Below are 22438 nucleotides of genomic sequence, written 5' to 3' on the forward strand. Positions count from 1 at the left end.
CTACATTAATAAAAAGTTCAGGATAGCTAGCCATTGTTTTGCTCTTCTTGTAGCCTTTTTCCATGTAGTTGGCGAAGGTGATCCCCAAACAGAACCATTGGTCAGTGGCATCATTTTTGCATGTTTTCCGATTAAAGTACAATCACAAAAATAATATGCATCTATTGTAAGTAACAAATCTCATTGAATTGAGTAGGTAAAAAAGAACTTATCACTAAAGTGGAATCACAACAACCCTGTTACATGACCACATAACGACATATTCAAACCCAAATCAACAAAAATGTACATCAAAAACAGGAGTTGGAATTGGACAGTCAAATAGTTTATATCAAGCAATTCAAAGTCTCGACGGTCAACCAATTAGTCCATTCCCCGCAGACATAGAAACAAATTTCAATGTTCCAAATGGGACCATCGAACATTTAGATGACGTGGTCACACATTTCTAGCATGAAAGGTTCCAACAACAAATGTACCACCCATTGATGGCTGACTGAGAGCACAAGGCTAGACCCATTACTGAGCGGAATACCACAAATGAGCAGATATAAAACGTTGCTAAGAACATTCCCCATTGAGTATTCAGCTAATCAAGATGTCGCTGTAGCAATTTTCAGCACCTCAAAATGAACACCTATCATGAACCCTGCAAATGAAATGAGACTGGCTGAGTGAGATTTATAGTATGTGGCATTTTCCTAATAATGGCAGAAATAATCAACAAACTGGGAAAGATGACTTTGTTTTACTATGAGCAAATGAAAAGTTTGTCATAAAATCAACTAGTACTGATAAGAACTGCATTTAACCTAACCGTCAAGTGACAGCAAAACAGAAGTTTTACACTGCACAAATGGGGAGACAAAATAGTGGCGATACAACTTGTAGCGGCAGCATCAAAAAAAAAAAAAATCGAAAAGGGTTGCCCCAGCCTCTGCATCCAAGAGATGCATACGGCAGCATCAAAATGGGGGACATGGATTGGGAAGACATATAAAAGAAAGTCTACGACTGCTGATGGCTGAAGCAAAGCAGTACCAAGACTTTACGTCAGATTCAGAGTTAGTCTGCAAAGAGCCAGAGTTTGAAGTTAGCAAGTATATATGTGTTTAGGAGTCCAAGAGACCACTGAGTGGTATCCTGCTAGATAGGCGTACTATATAAGCACAGGGATTGTGATCTTTTTAATCAAGCAATAAGAAATCTATTCCTCATCTCCTTTCTCCTCTCTCACCACCGATATCCTAAAAATGCACCGTCTCGGCGATACGGCGACCAAACCCAGAGGACAGAAGCCGGAAAGGAGCGGCCGCTGACCTGTACAACTACCCATTACGCTCGTTATCTCGAGAATGTAACACGGATACGTTCTTGAAAAAAAGATACATGTACTGTGCAAGTAGCAGCAGCTTAATCAGCTAAGATTTTCACTGAGATGTGTGCATTGAAAAAGATCCTCAGAAATAAAGCTTCAGTGCTTCACTCAAAAGACAAGAGAGGGAAAATAAAGTGGATGTGGACTTATCATCTCCAACAAACAATTTTGCTATATTACTGAATGTGCATCACTTACATAGAGCATAAGTAATTAACAGAGATTCGATGTATATTTACTCAATCTCCTATATGACAGCAGTACATATATAAATTGTGCTGGTTCATCAGTCTGCATGTTCCATGCGAATTGTCAAAGAAAAGACATAAAAAATGTAAGAAACACAATATGCATGTGGCTTTCATTTCATGCTCATCATATATTCATGTTCCAGTCAAAACAGTAATATATCTGAAATGTAAGAACCAAAAAAATGCATATACAGTGGGTTCCTTAGGGACCGATTCACTCTACATGATTGGCTGAACGCCCAAAGCCTTCCACTGGTAGATGGGCATAGAGTGGCGACTAAACAAATCAAGTAATCAGGTCAGAGCATTCCATCTGACATAAGTAACTGGATAACCTGGAATGCACCATGGCATACCAAAAATCTCTAAGAAATGCAAAGAATGGCTTGTGGCATAAAAGAATGAATATTACCTCAATTATGTGTTACGCACTCAATTCTCAGCATCAGCCTCCGCTTCTGCCAGTTTATGCTCATCATCCTTAACGATCTCTTCTTCATCCCATCTACTAACTTCAAGAGTGAACTCATCTGAAAGACAGCCAGCGGCATTCTTGACAGCATCCTCCAAGGCCTCCACCTCCCTAACCTTCGCACCATAACAGACAATCTCGACATGGAGATGCTTGAGCGAAGTAAGATTTTGGATGCCAAAATCAAGATCGCCACACAAAGAAAACACACCATGCGCATTAAATGGAACTCGGAACTTCTCAAGCTCAGGCATGGCTCCTGCTTCAACAAACAGTCCTCTTCCGGATTCCCAACAGGTGAAGTAAAACTCCTTCAGGCATCGGAATCCGTTGCTGCTGATAACGAGCCTATCTTTAGGTCTTGCTGTTCTTGAGGATATCCAGAGAAATGATAGAGAGGGCAAGTCCCCAAGGATTTGGAATGTTTCCTCATCCACTGGATCTACATAGATTCCTAGGTAAGAGAGATAATCAAGTGAGGCTACCCACTTTGGGATTCTGGGAAAATAGTAGTTTGTGGACATATCAAATATCTGGAGTAATCGAGGAGGAGGAGACCAAGTTTCAAGTAAGAAGTCAAGGGAACAAGAATGGTAGCTTTGAACTTGTAGTGAACGAAGGTTGAGCATGCCTAGTTTGCGGAGGGACAGGATCAAGTTATCTACAGAAGCTTCCATGCCACTGTTTGCATTACTTTTGTGCCAATTCAGGTTCAGCCCAAGTATTCTTAGTTTGGTCAGACTACCCAGCTCCTGCAAAGAGGACAGACAGGTGTTCTGATTGATTTCAATCTCTGATAATTCCTGCAAAGCTTGCATATTCCCAATCCCTTCAGGCAACTCTGCACTGTTAACCAAGAGACATGCCAGTTGCTGTAGTTGAACAATACTCGCTGGTAACTGTTTTACCCATGTCCATCTTAAGTCTAACGTCTGCAAATTACACAACTTCCCTAGCTGTTCGGGAAGTGCAGTAATTCTTCTTACATCGAGACGCAGATACTTCAGCTGAGATAGCCTGCTTATGTGTTTAAGATAATCAGGTTCCAACACCTCTCTATTTTCTAGATCTAGCACTCTTAAGGATTGCAAGTTTGAAAGAGAAGGCATATGTTCAGCACATCCAAAGATAGTGAGAGATCGAGCATGAGACATAATCATGTTTGATGGTACCATAGTATGTTCTCGAGCATGATAGTTGAGGGATAGACGGCGAACCTTGTCATGCTGCAGCGAGTTGAGATTTTTGTCAGCAGATAAGGTTACAAAATTTTCTTCATGCGACTTGGATATAATGAGGTCAAGAATCATATCATGGACACGGCAAGCATCAGCTCGACCATCATATTGGATTTCAACTGGTTCAATCAAGCTTCTGTTGATCAGATCATTAAAGTATACTTCTCCTACTTCCTCCAGATCCTGTCCACCTTCTGTGGTGATGAAGCCTTCAGCGATCCATCTCCTTACTAGCCGATCCCTCTTGATCTTGTAATCTTCAGGAAATATACTTAGATATAGCAAACATGTCTTCAAATGGTAGGGGAGATCATTGTAACCAATGAGCAATATCTTTTTCATCTCTTCCATATCTGAATCCTTTTCCAGTTCTGAACCAAAAGAATTCCGTATCCTCAGCCATTCTTCTTTGGTACTAGCTTTATTTGCCAACAAGCTAGCTACTGTAATGATCGCCAATGGCAAGCCACCACATTTTTTTAATATTTCATCTGAAACTTCCTTTAGATGAAGAGGGCATCCACATTCAGAGCCAAAAGCTCGTTTGAAGAATAAGCCCTTAGAGTGAGTTGCACTAAGAGGCTTTATGTCATACACACGATCATGGTGCTGAGAGGCACAATACTTGGCTACCGTGACAATACGCGTTGTTGTCAGTATTCTACTGGAACAACTATTTTCAGGAAAAGCACATTTGATAGCTCTCCATGCTGACAAGCTCCATATATCATCGATTACTATGAAGTACCTATCACAAATTGAAAAAAAAAGCATGTAATTCCAAAGCTGCAACCAATGAATAGCAGGAGTAAGCACGATGTACATAGATTATGCTATGAATAAGATTGATTTAGCACTAACACAACATTAGCACAAAATATATAAATTATTGATAACATTACACCATATTAGTTCCAAAACAGGATTGCCATGAGTAAATAAGGTAACATACCTTTTATCCTTGAGGACTTGTCTTATTGTGTTGATGAGTTGCTGCTCATCACATGCTTCGTTGCTGACATGCTCTTGGCAGCAGATCTGGAAGAGTATATTTCTTAAAATCCTCTTCAGGTTAGGGGTTTGTGACACCGACACAAAAGCTTGACATTCAAATTTCCCCTTGAGCTTCTGGTACACTTGATTAGCGAGAGTAGTTTTTCCAAGGCCTCCAAATCCAACAATTGACACTACCTTTAGCTGCTGCACCAATGCACCTTCCCCTTCTGTTAGCAACTTGACGAGATTATCCCTTGGGCCCTCGATGCCAACAAGCCTCGTCATCTCCGTGAAAAATGCTGGTAAGCGAGGGTCTATGCTTGTCCTGCTCAGCCTGGATACACCAGCATCAACCTTGTACCTGGCACGCCGACTGCTAGCCTCCATAGCGCCACGTTTGAGAACTTTTATTTCCTTGGCAATCCGATGGCGTGTCTTGGAATTTGTAAGTAAGTCCATGCACCTGCCAGCGAGACCCTTGAAGCCACGGGGTTTGCGGATGGAGTGAACACCGTGGGATAGCATGAAATTGTCAATGCCGTCCTCCATGTCGTAGGACAGCTCCCGCACCTCCTTAATGGAGCACTTGGACAGCTCATCTGGGTCCTCAACCTCAGACATCATCTTGAGGAAAGCATGCATGCTCTCAAGCTCAGCCTTGAGAAACACGAGATCACGTTTCACCCTAGTGAGAAGCTTGAATTCATCAGAGAGCAAATCACCCAGTTTCCTTAGTAGGGAGACCATGGCTCCATGTGCTGCACAGACAAGGGCCTCCATCCCTCAGTGTGTTGGTTTGGGTCTTTTTGTGACTGCCAGTTTGAAGCTCCAAAGCCTTATATATATGCATAATAAGTCAAAGAATCCATGAAAAAGAAAATGAGGTTGGTTACTCAAAGTCAGAAAGGTGCAGTGAGCGAACAGTTGAGACGCCCGCAGCATCTTACCATATAAAGGTGCACAAATTGTACAAAAAACATTTCATAATCAAACTGTCAAGAAGAAAAGAAAGTGTGAACGCTTGCACCACGGATGCAAGGTTGGTCTATTAGTCAAGAGAATCATAAGCCACCTAATGAGAAGACTACACAATGTAGACAGATATCAATATCTCATTAACATAGGAGTATATAAAGTCAGAAAATCACCATATATCGACCTCAACTTACAACGGGAATGGGAGAAAGTACATGGCAAATGAAACCATAAATGGAACAGGTTTCTTGGAGCAAACTGTTATTAATTTAGATGAGTGAATGTACGATTAGCTAAGCTTCCAATGCACGTTTAGTCGCTTAATACGGTTCTTGCAGATATTGACTTCGCTGAAACAATTATTCAGACATGTTGGCAGTTACCTTCTTGGTTAGTGGCAGGTCATACTGATTTGAATCTCCATGTTAACCACCATGCTAAACACCATGGAAACAATATAGCAAAAATATATAACTGGAAAAGATTCCGGGTTAGAATCTCATTCCATGTTGAGAAGTTTTCTCATCCATGTTGGAAAGTTTTCTCATCCATGTTGGAAAGTTTTCTTTAGCAGACAAGAGGCACTAGAAATTTCTTGTTTGAAAACTCAATACTAGTGGGTAGGTGGTTAGGCTCACTCTGAGGAGCATTGCATTGCACCGTCACATTCACAGAATACTTAGTGTGTGCAACATTATCAAAGATTCCGGGTAGTCGGTCAAGTTGCGATCAAGATGAGAAAGACAGAAAGAGACCACATTTCACAATCTAATCTAGGCGTCACATGAGGAAATCGCTCCGACCCCTAGGGTAGTAAAAGGAACAAAGGCATATTGCGAAGAATAAGTCACTGGCGAAATGACAGGGCAAATTAATTAAGCTAAAGGAGACAGTTAATTAGTGAGCGAGCAGGTAAGCTTTTGCGCGCAAAGAAACGTCTGCTCAGATAAAGGTACATACAGGCAGCAGGAAGTAAAACTAAGGATCAGTCGATTTGTCAATAAAAGGGGATTTTTCACTAACATGAAAGAAGTGAGGTGCGCAAGTGCACATCGAGGTAATGCAGATCCACTCAGGCCAGACAAAATCATCCAAAGAGTTCACTCACCGGTGAATATATGACGAGGCAAGTAAAGCTAAAGGGGACACAGTGTGGAAGCCTGAGATTTCCCGGCGAGTCTAGTGGAAGCCGCTTTCCTTATGTGCCAAGAGGAGTGTGGGGGAGGGTACAGGGGTATGATTTCATTCGGCGGAGGTGTATGAGGCAGTAGTGGGGGCACGATAGGAGGATAACCAGAGAGCGTAGGTCGACGGCGCCATCGTCGGTAGTCCGGTGGGCGGAGAGGGTTTGCCAGAACGGGAAGGGACAGGAGAGACGACGAGTGAAAAGAGACAGAGGAGGGAGGTCTGGGCTTCCGGGCCAAAATAATAATGGGCCTATCCGGGAACTTGATTGTAGCCTCCTAAGCCCACTTCTGGCCCATGTTGCCTTACACCGTCTGCATTTCCGAGCGAGCATCGTGTTCGTGTATACCAGTGAGGCAGTGACAAACGCCCAGTGTTTCTCCGCTTCATCTTTTTTTTTTCGGGTAAAATTAGATCCTTATTAAGCAAAAGGGGTTACAAGGCGCTCCAATTCCAGCTCCTGGAGAAACACAGGAGGACCAGAACCGAACGATAAAAGAGACTGACGCTCTGTCCTTGCCCAGTTAGCAAGACAGTGACTAACCCTAACTTGCCTACGATCCACTTTTACAAAGTTGCAAACACGAGTAGAACTAGCTAAATTCTTAATCCCTGTGATAATATGCAGGAATGCCGAACGGTCCTGCGCAGCTGCGCTGCATTCTTCAGAGCTGATATGAGTTGTGTGCAATCAGAGTCGATAAGTATTGGTAGCTGACAGTGCTGGATGGCAAGGCCTAAACCTTCAGAGCAAGCCAATAATTCGGCTTCAAAAGCTTCCTCACAAGAATTAATAAACTGGCAAACTGAAAAAATAACTTCGCCTGTATCATCCCGCAGTACCATGCCGATTCCTGCTGTGCCATCCTCTGCACGGAAAGATCCATCAATTGTTAACTTAACCCAGCCCGCCGGGGGCTTAACCCAAGGAACATCAGGTGCCTGCTCCTTAATTGGAATAGGCCCGGCTTGCGAATCTGGGAAGAGTAACGGTTGTTTCCCTTTCAGAATCTGCTCTGTGGAGAGCTCCTTGATATCACGAAGTGTTTTGGCGTAGCTGCACAAAAACCTCTTAGACCCTTCCACTGATGGGAGTGCTTTGTCATGTGTTATTTCATTCCTTGTATACCAAGCCCTCCATGCCACCAACAGTAAACAGTCCACCATATTATTTGGAATCTCCATCACAATCGTTCTAAACCAAAGGGGTGAAGAAACTTGAAGCTCTTTAGCATGGTAGATGCCAACAGGTTCGCATCACATTCCATAGATTCGTGGCATAAGGACAATGACAGAGGGCATGCGCTGCATCCTCCATATCATCTTCACAGATTTTGCATCGACCTGAAACCTTCATATTTCTTCTCAGTTTGTTTGTTTCCGTAGCAAGCGCATTAGATGCAGCACGCCACGCGAAGGTTTTCACCTTAGGAGGAACCGAAGAGCCCCAAATTTTGGACCAACATGGATCCTTCTCTATCCGAGTGCTAGAGGAACCGTATGAGTATCTGTTTTCTTCATCATCGAGGCTTCCCTGATCGGTGGTGGGTTCATCTGCTTATTTGGGCCGACTTCGGGGTGAGCTGGTCTTCCTACCTGGCCTCGGCACCGGAAGTTCTTGTCATCTCATCTAAGGTTTTGTAGTGATGGTTGATCAAGCTTCAGATTCGGGTGTGAAGGATAAGGAAAAGGAACTGGCTGCTCTGATGGAGGAATTAAGGCTGGATGAGGAGGATCTAAACGATGTGATGTTCAAGGAAGAAGCTCCGCTGGAGTCACCCCATTGGTTTGCAGCAGGGCCGGGCCGACAAAATCTGAGGCCCTGTGCGAGATTGTAAATGGGGCCCTATTTCATTAAAAAAATATAATAATTAATGAAGAACTATAATTTATATATGCCTTAAATGGGCATCTAAACTGAGAATTACTTGCTTGCACTTGTATATTCTAAATTTGTGATAAAATCAGCTTAAAATTATGTTAAGAGGAAATATATTGCATAGCTTAAAAACCGATCGGACCGGTGATCTAACCGTAATGGTTTCCTATTTAGGTTTTAAAAGTAGGAAAATACTTTCAGAATCCCAACATGTAGTGCATATTATAAGAATTATCCCATGACAGAAATATAATAACAGTATATTAAATTACCTAACAATCTATGAAATTAAAATGTAACAAGCTATGTTTAAGACTTAGAACTAAAATTGAAACGTCTTAGCCATTAGTCGGAATAGCTAAAATCAGAGGGGAAGAAAACTAGATGCTGCCGCAAGGAAATCAGAGGGAAAAAATAAAATACGCGGTAAGCAAGATTCGATACTGCCACCTCCAACTATACGTACCGAATCGAAGGTAGTTGTGCACCATCACCAATCTGGCTGAAATACTTTTGTGATTGTGTTCCCATGTACAGACTGTATCTGTGAGCCCGGGTCTGGTCTGCAGTTGCCAAGGTGCACACAAATTCAAGGTACAACCAAAGTCGGTTCTTTGCATAGTTCTTTGCAAACATGCGATCAGCATGGGGCTAGCTCAAGACATCAAGTTCCGCGCGATAGAGAGTAACATGTATATTCTCCATTTTTTCTATTGGGAGACTAGGATGGGCTAAAAAAGCTCTTTTGTTTGTTTCCCTGCAGCCAACCCTAAATGTCGATGGAGATGGAACTACACCTGTTTGGTACCATTCAGGAAAGCGTAAGGTCACTTCTTCTCTACAATGGGTGACTTTACCATATTATTACCTCCCATCACATATAAATCACAGTTCATCAGTTGCACACTTACGAAGCTAGGAGTTCACAAATTCAGACCTAGCTACTACAGTTCATCAGTTTCCACCTCCAACTATACGTACCGAATCGAACGTAGTTGTGCACCATCACCAATCCGGCTGAAATACTTTTGTGATTGTGTTCCCATGTACAGACTGTATCTGCGAGCCCGGGCCTGGTTTGCAGTTGCCAAGGTGCACACAAATTCAAGGTACAACCAAAGTTGGTTATTTGCATAGTTCTTTGCAAATATGCGATCAGCATGGGGGCTAGCTCAAGACATCAAGTTCCGCGCGATAGAGAATAACATGTATATTCTCCATTTTTTCTATTGGGAGACTAGGATGGGCTAAAAAAGCTCTTTTGTTTGTTTCCCTGCAGCCAACCCTAAATGTCGATGGAGATGGAACTACACCTGTTTGGTACCATCCAGGAAAGCGTAAGGTCACTTCTTCTCTACAACGGGTGACTTTACCATATTATTACCTCTCATCACATATAAATCACAGTTCATCAGTTCATCAGTTGCACACTTACGAAGCTAGCAGTTCACAAATTCAGACCTAGCTACTACAGTTCATCAGTTGCCACCTCCAACTATACGTACCGAATCGAATGTAGTTGTGCACCATCACCAATCCGGCTGAAATACTTTTGTGATTGTGTTCACATGTACAGACTGTATCTGCGAGCCCGGGCCTGGTTTGAGTTGCCAAGGTGCACACAAATTCAAGGTACAACCAAAGTCGGTTCTTTGCATAGTTCTTTGCAAATATGCGATCAGCATGGGGGCTAGCTCAAGACATCAAGTTCCGCGCGATAGAGAGTAACATGTATATTCTCCATTTTTTCTATTGGGAGACTAGGATGGGCTAAAAAAGCTATTTTGTTTGTTTCCCTGCAGCCAACCCTAAATGTCGATGGAGATGGAACTACACCTGTTTGGTACCATCCAGGAAAGCGTAAGGTCACTTCTTCTCTACAACGGGTGACTTTACCATATTATTACCTCTCATCACATATAAATCACAGTTCATCAGTTGCACACTTACGAAGCTAGCAGTTCACAAATTCAGACCTAGCTACTACAGTTCATCAGTTGCCACCTCCAACTATACGTACCGAATCGAATGTAGTTGTGCACCATCACCAATCCGGCTGAAATACTTTTGTGATTGTGTTCACATGTACAGACTGTATCTGCGAGCCCGGGCCTGGTTTGCAGTTGCCAAGGTGCACACAAATTCAAGGTACAACCAAAGTCGGTTCTTTGCATAGTTCTTTGCAAATATGCGATCAGCATGGGGGCTAGCTCAAGACATCAAGTTCCGCGCGATAGAGAGTAACATGTATATTCTCCATTTTTTCTATTAGGAGACTAGGATGGGCTAAAAAAGCTCTTTTGTTTGTTTCCCTGTGATACGTCCAAAACGTATCTACTTTCCCGAACACTTTTGCTATTGTTTTGCCTCTAATTTGTGTATTTTGGATGCAACTAACACGGACTAACGCTGTTTTCAGCAGAACTGCTCTGGTGTCTCGTTTTTGTGCAGAAATCCAACTTTCGGGAAAAACCTCGGAATTTATGCAGAAGGCCCTATTTTCCCAGAGAACTGACGGAGCCAGAAGGACGAACCAGGTGGAGGCCCGAGGGCCCCACACCATAGGGCGGCGCGGCCCAGGGGGGCCCGCGCGGCCCTGTGGTGTGGCCCCCTCGGTCGGCCTCCGACGCCCTCCTTCGGACTACTTATCGGCCTCGACCTAAAAACGCACGGGGAGAAGTCGAAGTCGCAAGAAACCCTCCAGAACGCCGCCACATCGCGAAACTCCGTCGCGGGAGCCAGAAGTCTCCGTTCTGGCACTCCGCCGGGACGGGGAATTGGAGGAGATCATCGCCGCCATCACCGCCAACGCCTCTACATCAACCAGCCATGTTTCCCCCATCCATGTGTGAGTAATTCCCCCGCTGTAGGCCGAAGGGGATGGTAGGGATTGGATGAGATTGGTCATGTAATAGCATAAGATTGTTAGGGCATAGTGCCTAGTGTCCGTAATTGGTACTTTGATGATATTGTTGCAACTTGTTATGCTTAATGCTTGTCACTAGGGCCCGAGTGCCATGATCTCAGATCTGAACATGTTATTGTTTCATCATGATATTCATTGTTTATGGTCTTACCTATAAGTTGTATACACATGTCGCTGTCCGGAACCGATGGCCCCGAAGTGACAGAAATCGGGACAACCGGAGGGAATGGTAGCGATGTGAGGATCACATATGTTCACGGAGTGTTAATGCTTTGCTCCGGTACTCTATTAAAAGGAGTACCTTAATATCCAGTAGTTTCCCTTGAGGCCCGGCTGCCACCGGCTGGTAGGACAAAAGATGTTGTGCAAGTTTCTCATTGCGAGCACGCACGACTATATATGGAACACATGCCTATTGATTGCTTTGTACTTGGACACCGTTTTATTATTATATGCAAATGCCCTGCTATGATTGTTACATGAGTTTCTCTCATCCATGCAACGCCCGTCATCCGTCCCCGTGCCTACAGTATTTTAATCCTGCTGTTTACTAAAATCACTACTGCTGTCTCTGTTACTCTGCTGCTGTTATTTCACTACTGCTACTGCTATAAACTGTTACTACTGATAAACTCTTGCGAGCAAGTCTGTTTCCAGGTGCAGCTGAATTGACAACTCCGCTGTTAAGGCTTCCAAGTGTTCTTTGTCTCCCCGTGTGTCGAATCAATAAATTGGGTTTTACTTCCTCAAGACTGCTTGCGATCCCCTATACTTGTGGGTCATCAAGACTATTTTCTGGCGCCGTTGCCGGGGAGCATAGCTTTATTTGGAAGTTCACTTGGATTAATATTGTTCGCTGCAAATTCTCCATCATGGGTAAACCTCGCGATACTAAGATCGCCATATTACCATCCACTACAAGAAAAGGTACAATTCTGAATACCTCTGCTGCTCTTGATTCACCATCTGTGATTGATAAACTTGTTTCACCGCCACATGCTTCGCATGCGGGTACTTCTGCTGAATCTGAAAACTCTCATAATATTGATAATGTTTCTGCTGTGCTTGATGATAGTGGTTCATTGGGATCTTTTCTAGATGCTACAATTGCTAGGTCTAGACAAATTGAAAATACTGAAACTCCTAATGCTACTACACCTGTTAATTCACCTGAACTTGATTATTTTAGTGATGATCATGATGAAGATTATGTGGAGCTTAATGATGATTTTATTGAAAAATGCAATGCTACTACTGATGCAAGAAAAATTAAAAAGTTGCTTGCAGAACATGCTGTTAGATATAAACTGTCTCCTGATCCTAAGTTTGCCACATCTCCTATAAACATTAAGGATAAAGATTATGATTTTTCTCTTGATCTATCTCATATAGCTATTGTTGAGAAAACACCCTTTTGTGGTACTGAAAAAGAAAGTGCTGTTGAACACATGACTGAGTTATCTACTCTAAGTAGCTTGTTTTCTGATGATGTCAAGATGCGTACTTACTTTGTTGCTAAAATCTTTCCATTCTCATTAAAGGATGACGCTAAAACTTGGTATAATAATTTGCCACCTAATTCTATTAAAAGTCCAAAAGAATTGCTTGATGTTTTCTTCCGCAAATACTTTCCTGCTAGTGCTCAACATATTGCCTTGCAGAGAATTTATAATTTTGACCAGGGAGATGAAGAGAAATTGCCTGAGGCTTGGGAGAGATTTTGCTCTCTTATTAGAGCTCAGCCTGATCATGATCTGGAAAAGCATGATTTACTTGATATATTTTATAGTGGACTAACCATTGAGTCTAGGGCATACCTGGATAGTTGTGCTGGTTGTGTTTTCAGGAAAAGAACTCAGGATATGACGCTCGAAGAATTATTGGCTAAAATAAGCCGGAATCATGATGATTGGACTACGCCTGAACCAACTCCAACTCCAATATTGAAGAAGAGGGGTTTAATTAAATTGAATGATGAAGATATGAGGGAAGCCAAGAAGTCTCTCAAGGAGAAAGGTATTAAATCTGAAGATGTGAAGAATCTACCTCCCATAGAAGATATATGTGAGATAATTCCCCCTTCATCCATGATTGAGGTAAACTCCCTTCAACGCTTTACTAGGGAAGATATTCCGTATTCGAAACCTCCTGCACAATGCTTAGATGAGTTTGATAATTATATTGTTAAGCAAGAAAATTTTAATATGAGAGTAGAGAATCATTTAATGGAAAATTCTCGAGCTATTAGTGAATTGCATGATATTGTAGAGAGAACCTCTAATGATGTTAAGATGCTTGTTAAACATTTCCATATGATTCAAACTCAAATTGATCAACTCACTAAAGTGCAAAATGACTTGTTAGGGAATAATTCTAAAGAGAAACATGCTTATGAAGTAACAACTAGAGGTGGTGTCTCTACCCAGGATCCTCTATATCCTGAAGGGCATCCCAAAAGAATTGAACAAGATTCTCAACACATTGAACCTAGTGCTCATTCTAGGAAGAAAAAGAAGAAGAAACATAAAAATGTTGTAGAATCCTCTGAACCTGTTAATGATCCTAATAGTATTTCTATTTCTGATGTTGAAACTGAAAGTGGTAATGAACATGATAATGATAAAGATAATGATAAGAATGATACTCCTGATAAAGAAGAGATTGAAGAAGAACCTGAAAAGCATGCTAAAAATAAAAAGTATACTAAAGAAGACTTTATTGCTGAGAAACATGGTAATGAAAGAGAACCTTGGGTGCAAAAGCAAATGCCTTTTCCTGCTAAGAAACTAAAATCAAAGGAAGAAGAACACTATAATAAATTTTGCGATTGGATGAAACCTTTATTCTTGCAAATCCCTTTGACTGATGCTATTAAATTGCCTCCTTATTCAAAGTATATGAAAGATATTGTTACTAACAAAAGGAAAATCCCCAATGAGGAAATTTCCACTATGCTTGCTAATTACTCTTTCAATGGCAAAATACCAAAGAAGTTGGGCGACCCAGGTATACCTACTATTCCTTGTTCTATTAAGAATAATTATGTTAAAACTGCTCTATGTGACTTGGGAGCCGGTGTTAGCGTTATGCCTTTTTCTCTTTATAAGAGACTTTACTTAGATAAGTTGATACCTACTGATATATCTTTGCAAATGGCTGATAAATCTACTGCTATTCCTGTTGGTATATGTGAGAATGTTCCTGTTCAAGTTACGACTAACTGCTTGATATTAACTGATTTTGTTGTGTTGGAAATGCCTGAAGATGATAATATGTCTATTATTCTTGGGAGACCTTTTCTTAACACCGCAGGGGCTGTTATTGATTGCAATAAAGGGAAGGTTACTTTCAATGTTGATGATAGGGAGCATACCGTTTATTTTCCCAAGAGGATTGAAAAAGCGTGTGGAGTTAATACTATTTCTAATGTGAGAACTATCAAAGTGGGAACTATTGATTGTCCTATATATGAGCCTAAAGAAGAATATCAAACTCTCGTGATTGGATCCATATCAATACAATTCAAGGTAACATGATTGATTTGAGGTTTATTTCTTCTTATGCTATGAAAAAGTTATTTGGTGACAAGACTTGATCAACCTTGTTAACAAATATCTTTTACATGCATAGAGAGGGTAAACAACATCTCTTTCTTCCTCCACTTGCTCTAGTTGTTGTAGCATTTTTAATTTGCAAAGTTCCTTAGTTATTTGAAGATTTCAAAAAAATTCCTGGCCAGTAATAATAAAGTAAATGCCCAGAAATGTGCATTTTTCAAAGTTTTCAAAAATTCACAAAAATTATACCGTTGGTCCTATTTTTCGACGAGGCACCTGGGAGCACCAGAGGATGACCTGTGGGGCACCAGAGGGCGCCAAACCACAGGCCGGCGCGGCCAAGGAGGTGGCCGCGCCACCATGTGGTGTGGGCCCCCCTTTGCCCCACTTTGTCATCTCTTCCTCCCAGCACCTTCTCTCTCCCGAAAAAACTCGTACCAAGTTCTTCTCTCTCGCGTTTTTGCTCCAGAGCTCCAGATTTCTCGATCTCTTTGCTCAGCCCAGATTTCCTGCTGAAATTTGGCACATTTGCTCCTTGGTATGTGACTCCTCCACCCATCCAAGTAGAATTTTGTTTGGTTGAGTATATCTTGAATATTTTGCTGCTGTAGGTAACATGTTTAGTGAGCTTGCATGCTTGTTCTAAGTGGTAGAAACTAGTTTTGATGCATGATTAGTACTCTAGCAAGTTCCTATGGTAGTTTCCCTCAATTATATGTCACCAAATCAAATTTTTATATTGTTTGTTGAAATTTCAGAAAATGGAGTGGAATAGATATCACTTGAACCAGCAAGAATTGGAAGTCCAACAAGTTATGAGAGTCAATCGTGAAGAGGGAGTATACCCCTCTTACTACCCGTGCACGGATTTTATGAGAAGCGCGGGAATACTTGAAGATGTTCAAAGTCTAATTTCTCGTGCAGGGCTGAGTGACTTTGTTGAAGGAGAGCCAAGACAATATGTTAAATTAACTATGTCTTTTGTGCAGGACTTCAAGTTCAATTGGTCGCGATCTAACCCCACGGTCCAGTATAAAATTTACAATAAAGCTGTCAACTTGCCATTTAGTGTTTTTTGTGCAGCAATTAGAGTACCGCAATGGGGGTCATGCAAGAAGATAAGGGGATCGCCGCAAGAACTCTTGGACCTCTTCAAGATGATTAGCGATGGAAGGAGTTTCTTAGGGGATAATGGTAAAATCACTAGTATTCAGCTCCCGGCTATCCGCTAATTTGCCTATTTTATTACCAAATGCGTTCTTGCTAAAAAGATTGGTGGTAAACTTTCTATCCCGGATTTGGCTTTTCTAGCTGCGGCACTGCAAAATAGTAAGACTTATAATTTGGGGGCATTGATAGCTTATAGACTTGCTACTAACCGTGAGAAAGGTGGAATTTGTGGAGGTCTCATCGCCTCCCGTTTACTAGCTTTTCATAATGTAGAACCTCATCATTTTGATATTCCATTCTCCATAGAAAGACTTGACATAGCCTCTATGATTAAACATGAATTTGTTTCTGATTCCTCCAACTTGGGTAACCTGTATTACAAGATGGTATTTTATAAGAAAGTCTGGAGAATAACTAAGAAAACTGAGAAACTAGTAAGATTGCTCATACTGCTTTGTCTAACCTTGATTCCAGGGGAGATTGGTCGGTCACAGAAGGTGCACTGGATGCACATATAGAGAGAGGAGGTCAACATGCAAGAGACGACACGGAGGTCGAGGAGCACCTCGACTCATCATCCGATGCAGCAAGTTCCTCGTATCAACATGGTGGATATGCGGAGCCTCCACGCTTTTCTTCTGCACAGGAGCTTTACTATGACTACTCCATGAATTACCCACCGGCAAGGAACAACGACCCTCGTTGGGATTGAGCTCCACTTAGGCCAAAAGCCTAAGCTTGGGGGGAGGTATACCGACATCACTCATTCTTTGCATATTATGGTTGCTGGATACTTGCACATACTTGTTTTGTTCGTTTGAGTGGTTTTCTAATGAGAGGAAGATAATATTTGCGGAAGTGCTGCCTGAAAACAGATTCTGGAACATTACCGTAAAAATTCTCAAAAATAGCCAGAGCGTCATTTTGAGCTGCCAATTTTTGTGCAGGTTCCCCAGGTTGTTATCTAACTTTCATTAGTTGAACACTTTTCGATCTGAGCAACGTAAGATTTTTGTAAAAATCGATTTCTGTACTGCTATCAGGTTTTGGCAGATTTCTGCCATCTCGCTTTTCTGTGTTTCTTTTAATTTGCTATTTCTTGTTCTTGCTTTGTTTCCTTCCCAAAACACAAAAAAACCAAAAATATTTCTGTTGTTTCTCTTCACCATTTGTTTGCTTTGGTTTCTTGCATTTGTTTCACTTTATTTGCTATTGCTAGTTTGCTATAAGAAAACCCAAAAAGATTTTACTTTGTTTGTTTGTTTCCTCTTGTTCTTGTTTCTAATTTGAAAACACCAAAAATATTTGCTGTTCTTCTTTGTTTTGTAAAGTTCTTTATGAGTTCAATGGTCTTTGGTGGCTGGAGCGTGGTTTTCATTTCATATTATCCAAGCTGCACAAGTGAAAAGGCAATAATGACGATCTACGACAATCTGATTGTGGTGAGAGGCTGGTATGAACTCTATTTGTTTTCATTTTTGTACATATACTCATCCATATGAGCATGCTTAGTTGGTTCATGTGAGATATATGTTATTTGAGAAAGTCTAGTAGTTTATGATCTCTCATGTTTAGCTCCAATCTATTAATATGAGTAGCATGTCATGGATGTTTGTTTGCATTGTTTAATTCATAAGTAAGTATGTCATTGTGGTATCCTCCTCTGAATAATTCATTTATATCGACTTGGCACATGCTCACGCATGCATATGACTGAACAAAAGTCAATTAAGCCTCGATGATCTATATTGCTTCAGAGTTCTTGTATCACTTTTATGCCTCCGTTAATTTATTTTACCGCAAGCATGATTATGACAGTTACTGCTCTCTTGATTTGTCGCTCCCTAGTCTATTGCTAGCCTTCACTTGTACTGAGCAGGAACGCTGCTCGTGCTTCCAAACACCTGAAAACCAAGTTATTCCAGAGTGTCCACCATAAATACCTATGCATGGCATTTCAAACCATTCCAAGTAAATTCTCGTGCGCTACCTTTAAAACCTTCAAAATGCTTCTCAATTTGTGTTTATGTTTCATAGCTCATGAGGAAGTATGTGGTGTTTAGCTTTCAACCTTGTCATTTACTTTTGACGGACTCTCATATGGACTAGTGGCACATCCGCTTATCCAATAATTTTGCAAAAAGAGCTGGCAATGGGATTCCCAGTCCCAAATTAATTAACTTAAATAGACACTCCTCCATGGTTTGTGATTGTTGGACGGCACCCGAAGGATTCGGTTAGCCATGGCTTGTGTAAGCAAAGGTTGGGGGGAGTGTCATCATCATAATAAAACTAAAATAAAAAGGCACTCCTTCATGGTATGAGATTGTTGGCAGGCACCCGAGGATTCGGTTAGCCATGGTTTGTGAAAGAAAGGTTGGAAGGAGTGCCAAATAAATATGCAATAATTCATGGGAGCTGCTCTTGAAAGTCCGGTTGGCGAGGTAGTTAGTGTACCCATTACCATTCGTTGACAACAACAAACACCTCTCAAAATAATTTTACTCCTGATTTCAAAAATGAAAAGCTCTAGCGCATGTTAATCCCTGCTTCCCTCTGCGAAGGGTCAATCTTTTACTTTTATGTTGTGTCTCCATTATTTCTTTGAGCACTATCTTGAGAGCACAACTGTCATTCTTAGTATAATATGCTTGTCTCAAAATATGATTGATTGTGGTATAACTTTGATGCATTTATCTTTGACAATCACTACTTCTAGTCTTTCTATGAACTCCAAAGGTGCCCGGGCATTTATGTTTTGCCAACCAAATACAGGCAAGCGAGATACCACTTTATCATACTCTCTTATGAACATTGGAATCTTGCTTATATACATGATTCATGATGCTTATTATTAATTGTTGGTACCTCTCCATGATTGACATAACTGTTAAATGATCTTATTTGCATGTATCTCATTATGAATTGCTTAAGTATTAGCCATAGCATGAGAATATATACATCATATGAGCAAATGTGTTCGTGAAAGTTCTTTTATCGCTCAGTTGTTAACTGAATTGCTTGAGGACAAGCAATAAGCTAAGCTTGGGGGGGAGTTGATACGTCCAAAACGTATCTACTTTCCCGAACACTTTTGCTATTGTTTTGTCTCTAATTTGTGTATTTTGGATGCAACTAACACGGACTAACACACTTTCACGAGAACTGCTCACGGTGTCTCGTTTTTGTGCAGAAATCCAACTTTCGGGAAAAACCTCGGAATTTATGCAGAAGGCCCTATTTTCCCAGAGAACTGACGGAGCCAGAAGGACGAACCAGGTGGAGGCCCGAGGGCCCCACACCATAGGGCGGCGCGGCCCAGGGGGGCCCACGCGGCCCTGTGGTGTGGCCCCCTCGGCCGGCCTCCGACGCCCTCCTTCGGACTACTTATCGGCCTCGACCTAAAAACGCACGGGGAGAAGTCGAAGTCGCAAGAAACCCTCCAGAACGCCGCCACATCGCGAAACTCCGTCGCGGGAGCCAGAAGTCTCCGTTCTGGCACTCCGCCGGACGGGGAATTGGAGGAGATCATCGCCGCCATCACCGCCAACGCCTCTACATCAACCAGCCATGTTTCCCCCATCCATGTGTGAGTAATTCCCCCGCTGTAGGCCGAAGGGGATGGTAGGGATTGGATGAGATTGGTCATGTAATAGCATAAGATTGTTAGGGCATAGTGCCTAGTGTCCGTAATTGGTACTTTGATGATATTGTTGCAACTTGTTATGCTTAATGCTTGTCACTAGGGCCCGAGTGCCATGATCTCAGATCTGAACATGTTATTGTTTCATCATGATATTCATTGTTTATGGTCTTACCTATAAGTTGTATACACATGTCGTCGTCCAGGAACCGATGGCCCCGAAGTGACAGAAATCGGGACAACCGGAGGGAATGGTAGCGATGTGAGGATCACATGTGTTCACGGAGTGTTAATGCTTTGCTCCGGTACTCTATTAAAAGGAGTACCTTAATATCCAGTAGTTTCCCTTGAGGCCCGGCTGCCACCGGCTGGTAGGACAAAAGATGTTGTGCAAGTTTCTCATTGCGAGCACGCACGACTATATATGGAACACATGCCTATTGATTGCTTTGTACTTGGACACCGTTTTATTATTATATGCAAATGCCCTGCTATGATTGTTACATGAGTTTCTCTCATCCATGCAACGCCCGTCATCCGTCCCCGTGCCTACAGTATTTTAATCCTGCTGTTTACTAAAATCACTACTGCTGTCTCTGTTACTCTGCTGCTGTTATTTTACTACTGCTATCGTTATAAAATCGTTACCTCTTGATAAACTCTTGCGAGCAAGTCTGTTTCCAGGTGCAGCTGAATTGACAACTCCGCTGTTAAGGCTTCCAAGTGTTCTTTGTCTCCCCTTGTGTCGAATCAATAAATTGGGTTTTACTTCCCTCGAAGACTGTTGCGATCCCCTATACTTGTGGGTCATCACCCTGCAGCCAACCCTAAATGTCGATCGAGATGGAACTACACCTGTTTGGTACCATTGATACGTCTCCGACGTATCGATAATTTCTTATGTTCCATGCCACATTATTGATGATATCTACATGTTTTATGCATACTTTATGTCATATTTATGCATTTTCCGGCACTAACCTATTAACGAGATGCCGAAGAGCCAGTTGTTGTTTTCTGCTGTTTTTGGTTTCAGAAATCCTAGTAAGGAAATATTCTCGGAATTGGACGAAATCAACGCCCAGGGGCCTATTTTGCCATGAAGCTTCCAGAAGACCGAAGAGAAGACGAAGTGGGGCCACGAGGCGGCGCCACACTAGGGCGGCGCGGCCCAGGTGCTGGCCGCGCGGCCCTAGCGTGTGGGCCCCTCGTGACTCTCCCGACTCTGCCCTTCCGCCTATAAATAGTCTTCGTCGCGAAACCCCCAGTACCGAGAGCCACGATACGGAAAACCTTCCAGAGACGCCGCCGCCGCCAATCCCATCTCGGGGGATTCAGGAAATCGCCTCCGGCACCCTGCCGGAGAGGGGATTCATCTCCCGGAGGACTCTACACCGCCATGGTCGCCTCCGGAGTGATGAGTGAGTAGTTCACCCCTGGACTATGGGTCCATAGCAGTAGCTAGATGGTTGTCTTCTCCTCATTATGCTTCATTGTCGGATCTTGTGAGCTGCCTAACATGATCAAGATCATCTATCTGTAATGCTATATGTTGTCTTTGTTGGGATCCGATGGATAGAGAATACTATGTTATGTTGATTATCAATCTATGTGTTGTTTATGATCTTGCATGCTCTCCGTTACTAGTAGATGCTTTGACCAAGTTGATGCTTGTAACTCCAAGAGGGAGTATTTATGTTCGATAGTGGGTTCATGTCTCCGTGAATCTGGGGGAGTGACAGAAGCCCCTAAGGTTATGGATGTGCTGTTGCCACTAGGGATAAAACATTGATGCTATGTCCGAGGATGTAGTTATTGATTACATTACGCACCATACTTAATGCAATTGTCTGTTGTTTGCAACTTAATACTGGAAGGGGTTCGGATGATAACCTGAAGGTGGACTTTTTAGGCATAGATGCATGCTGGATAGCGGTCTATGTACTTTGTCGTAATGCCCTATTAAATCTCACAATACTCATCATATCATGTATGTGCATTGTCATGCCCTCTCTATTTGTCAATTGCCCAACTGTAATTTGTTCACCCAACATGCTATTTATCTTATGGGAGAGACACCACTAGTGAACTGTGGACCCCGGTCCATTCTTTTACATTGAATACAATCTACTGCAATACTTGTTCTACTGTTCTCTGCAAACAATCATCATCCACACTATACATCTAATCCTTTGTTACAGCAAGCCGGTGAGATTGACAACCTCACTGTTTCGTTGGGGCAAAGTACTTTGGTTGTGTTGTGCAGGTTCCACGTTGGCGCCGGAATCTCTGGTGTTGCGCCGCACTACATCTCGCCGCCATCAACCTTCAACGTGCTTCTTGGCTCCTACTGGTTCGATAAACCTTGGTTTCTTACTGAGGGAAAACTTGCCGCTGTACGCATCACACCTTCCTCTTGGGGTTCCCAACGGACGCGTGCTGTACGCGTATCAAGCTCTTTTTCTGGCGCCGTTGCCGGGGAGATCAAGACACGCTGCAAGGGGAGTCTCCACATCGCAATCTCTTTACTTTGTTTTTGTCTTGCATTATTTTATTTACTACTTTGTTTGCTGCATTATATCAAAACACAAAAAAATTAGTTGCTAGTTTTACTTTACTTGCTATCTTGTTTGCTATATTAAAAACACAAAAAAAAATTAGTTACTTGCATTTACTTTACTTGATTCATCATGTTTCCTCCTAAGTTTATTCTTAAGGATGTACCGGTAGGCCGAGGGTCTATCCTCGGGAAAAATAATATAGAAATT

At 42.1% G+C, this 22438-nt stretch overlaps 2 protein-coding genes across 2 annotated transcripts; both read right to left on the bottom strand.

Moving 5' to 3' along the window:
- Nucleotides 1-197: 197 nt before the first annotated feature.
- On the bottom strand, nucleotides 198-6677 carry LOC127299254 (disease resistance protein RGA5-like). The gene is made up of 4 exons (XM_051329199.1): nucleotides 6419-6677; nucleotides 4292-5170; nucleotides 2042-4087; nucleotides 198-649 (listed from the first exon to the last, which is right to left on the bottom strand). The coding sequence occupies exons 2-3, from the start codon at nucleotides 5113-5115 to the stop codon at nucleotides 2062-2064; spliced, it is 2850 nt and encodes a 949-aa protein (XP_051185159.1). The 5' UTR covers nucleotides 5116-5170; nucleotides 6419-6677; the 3' UTR covers nucleotides 198-649; nucleotides 2042-2061.
- Nucleotides 6678-7092: 415 nt separating this feature from the next.
- Nucleotides 7093-7680, bottom strand: LOC139831489 (uncharacterized). The gene has a single exon (XM_071820777.1). It carries the CDS (start codon nucleotides 7678-7680, stop codon nucleotides 7093-7095), a length of 588 nt encoding a protein of 195 aa, XP_071676878.1.
- Nucleotides 7681-22438: the final 14758 nt, after the last annotated feature.

This window comes from Lolium perenne, chromosome 5, assembly GCF_019359855.2.
Source record: "Lolium perenne isolate Kyuss_39 chromosome 5, Kyuss_2.0, whole genome shotgun sequence".
NCBI lineage: Eukaryota > Viridiplantae > Streptophyta > Magnoliopsida > Poales > Poaceae > Lolium > Lolium perenne.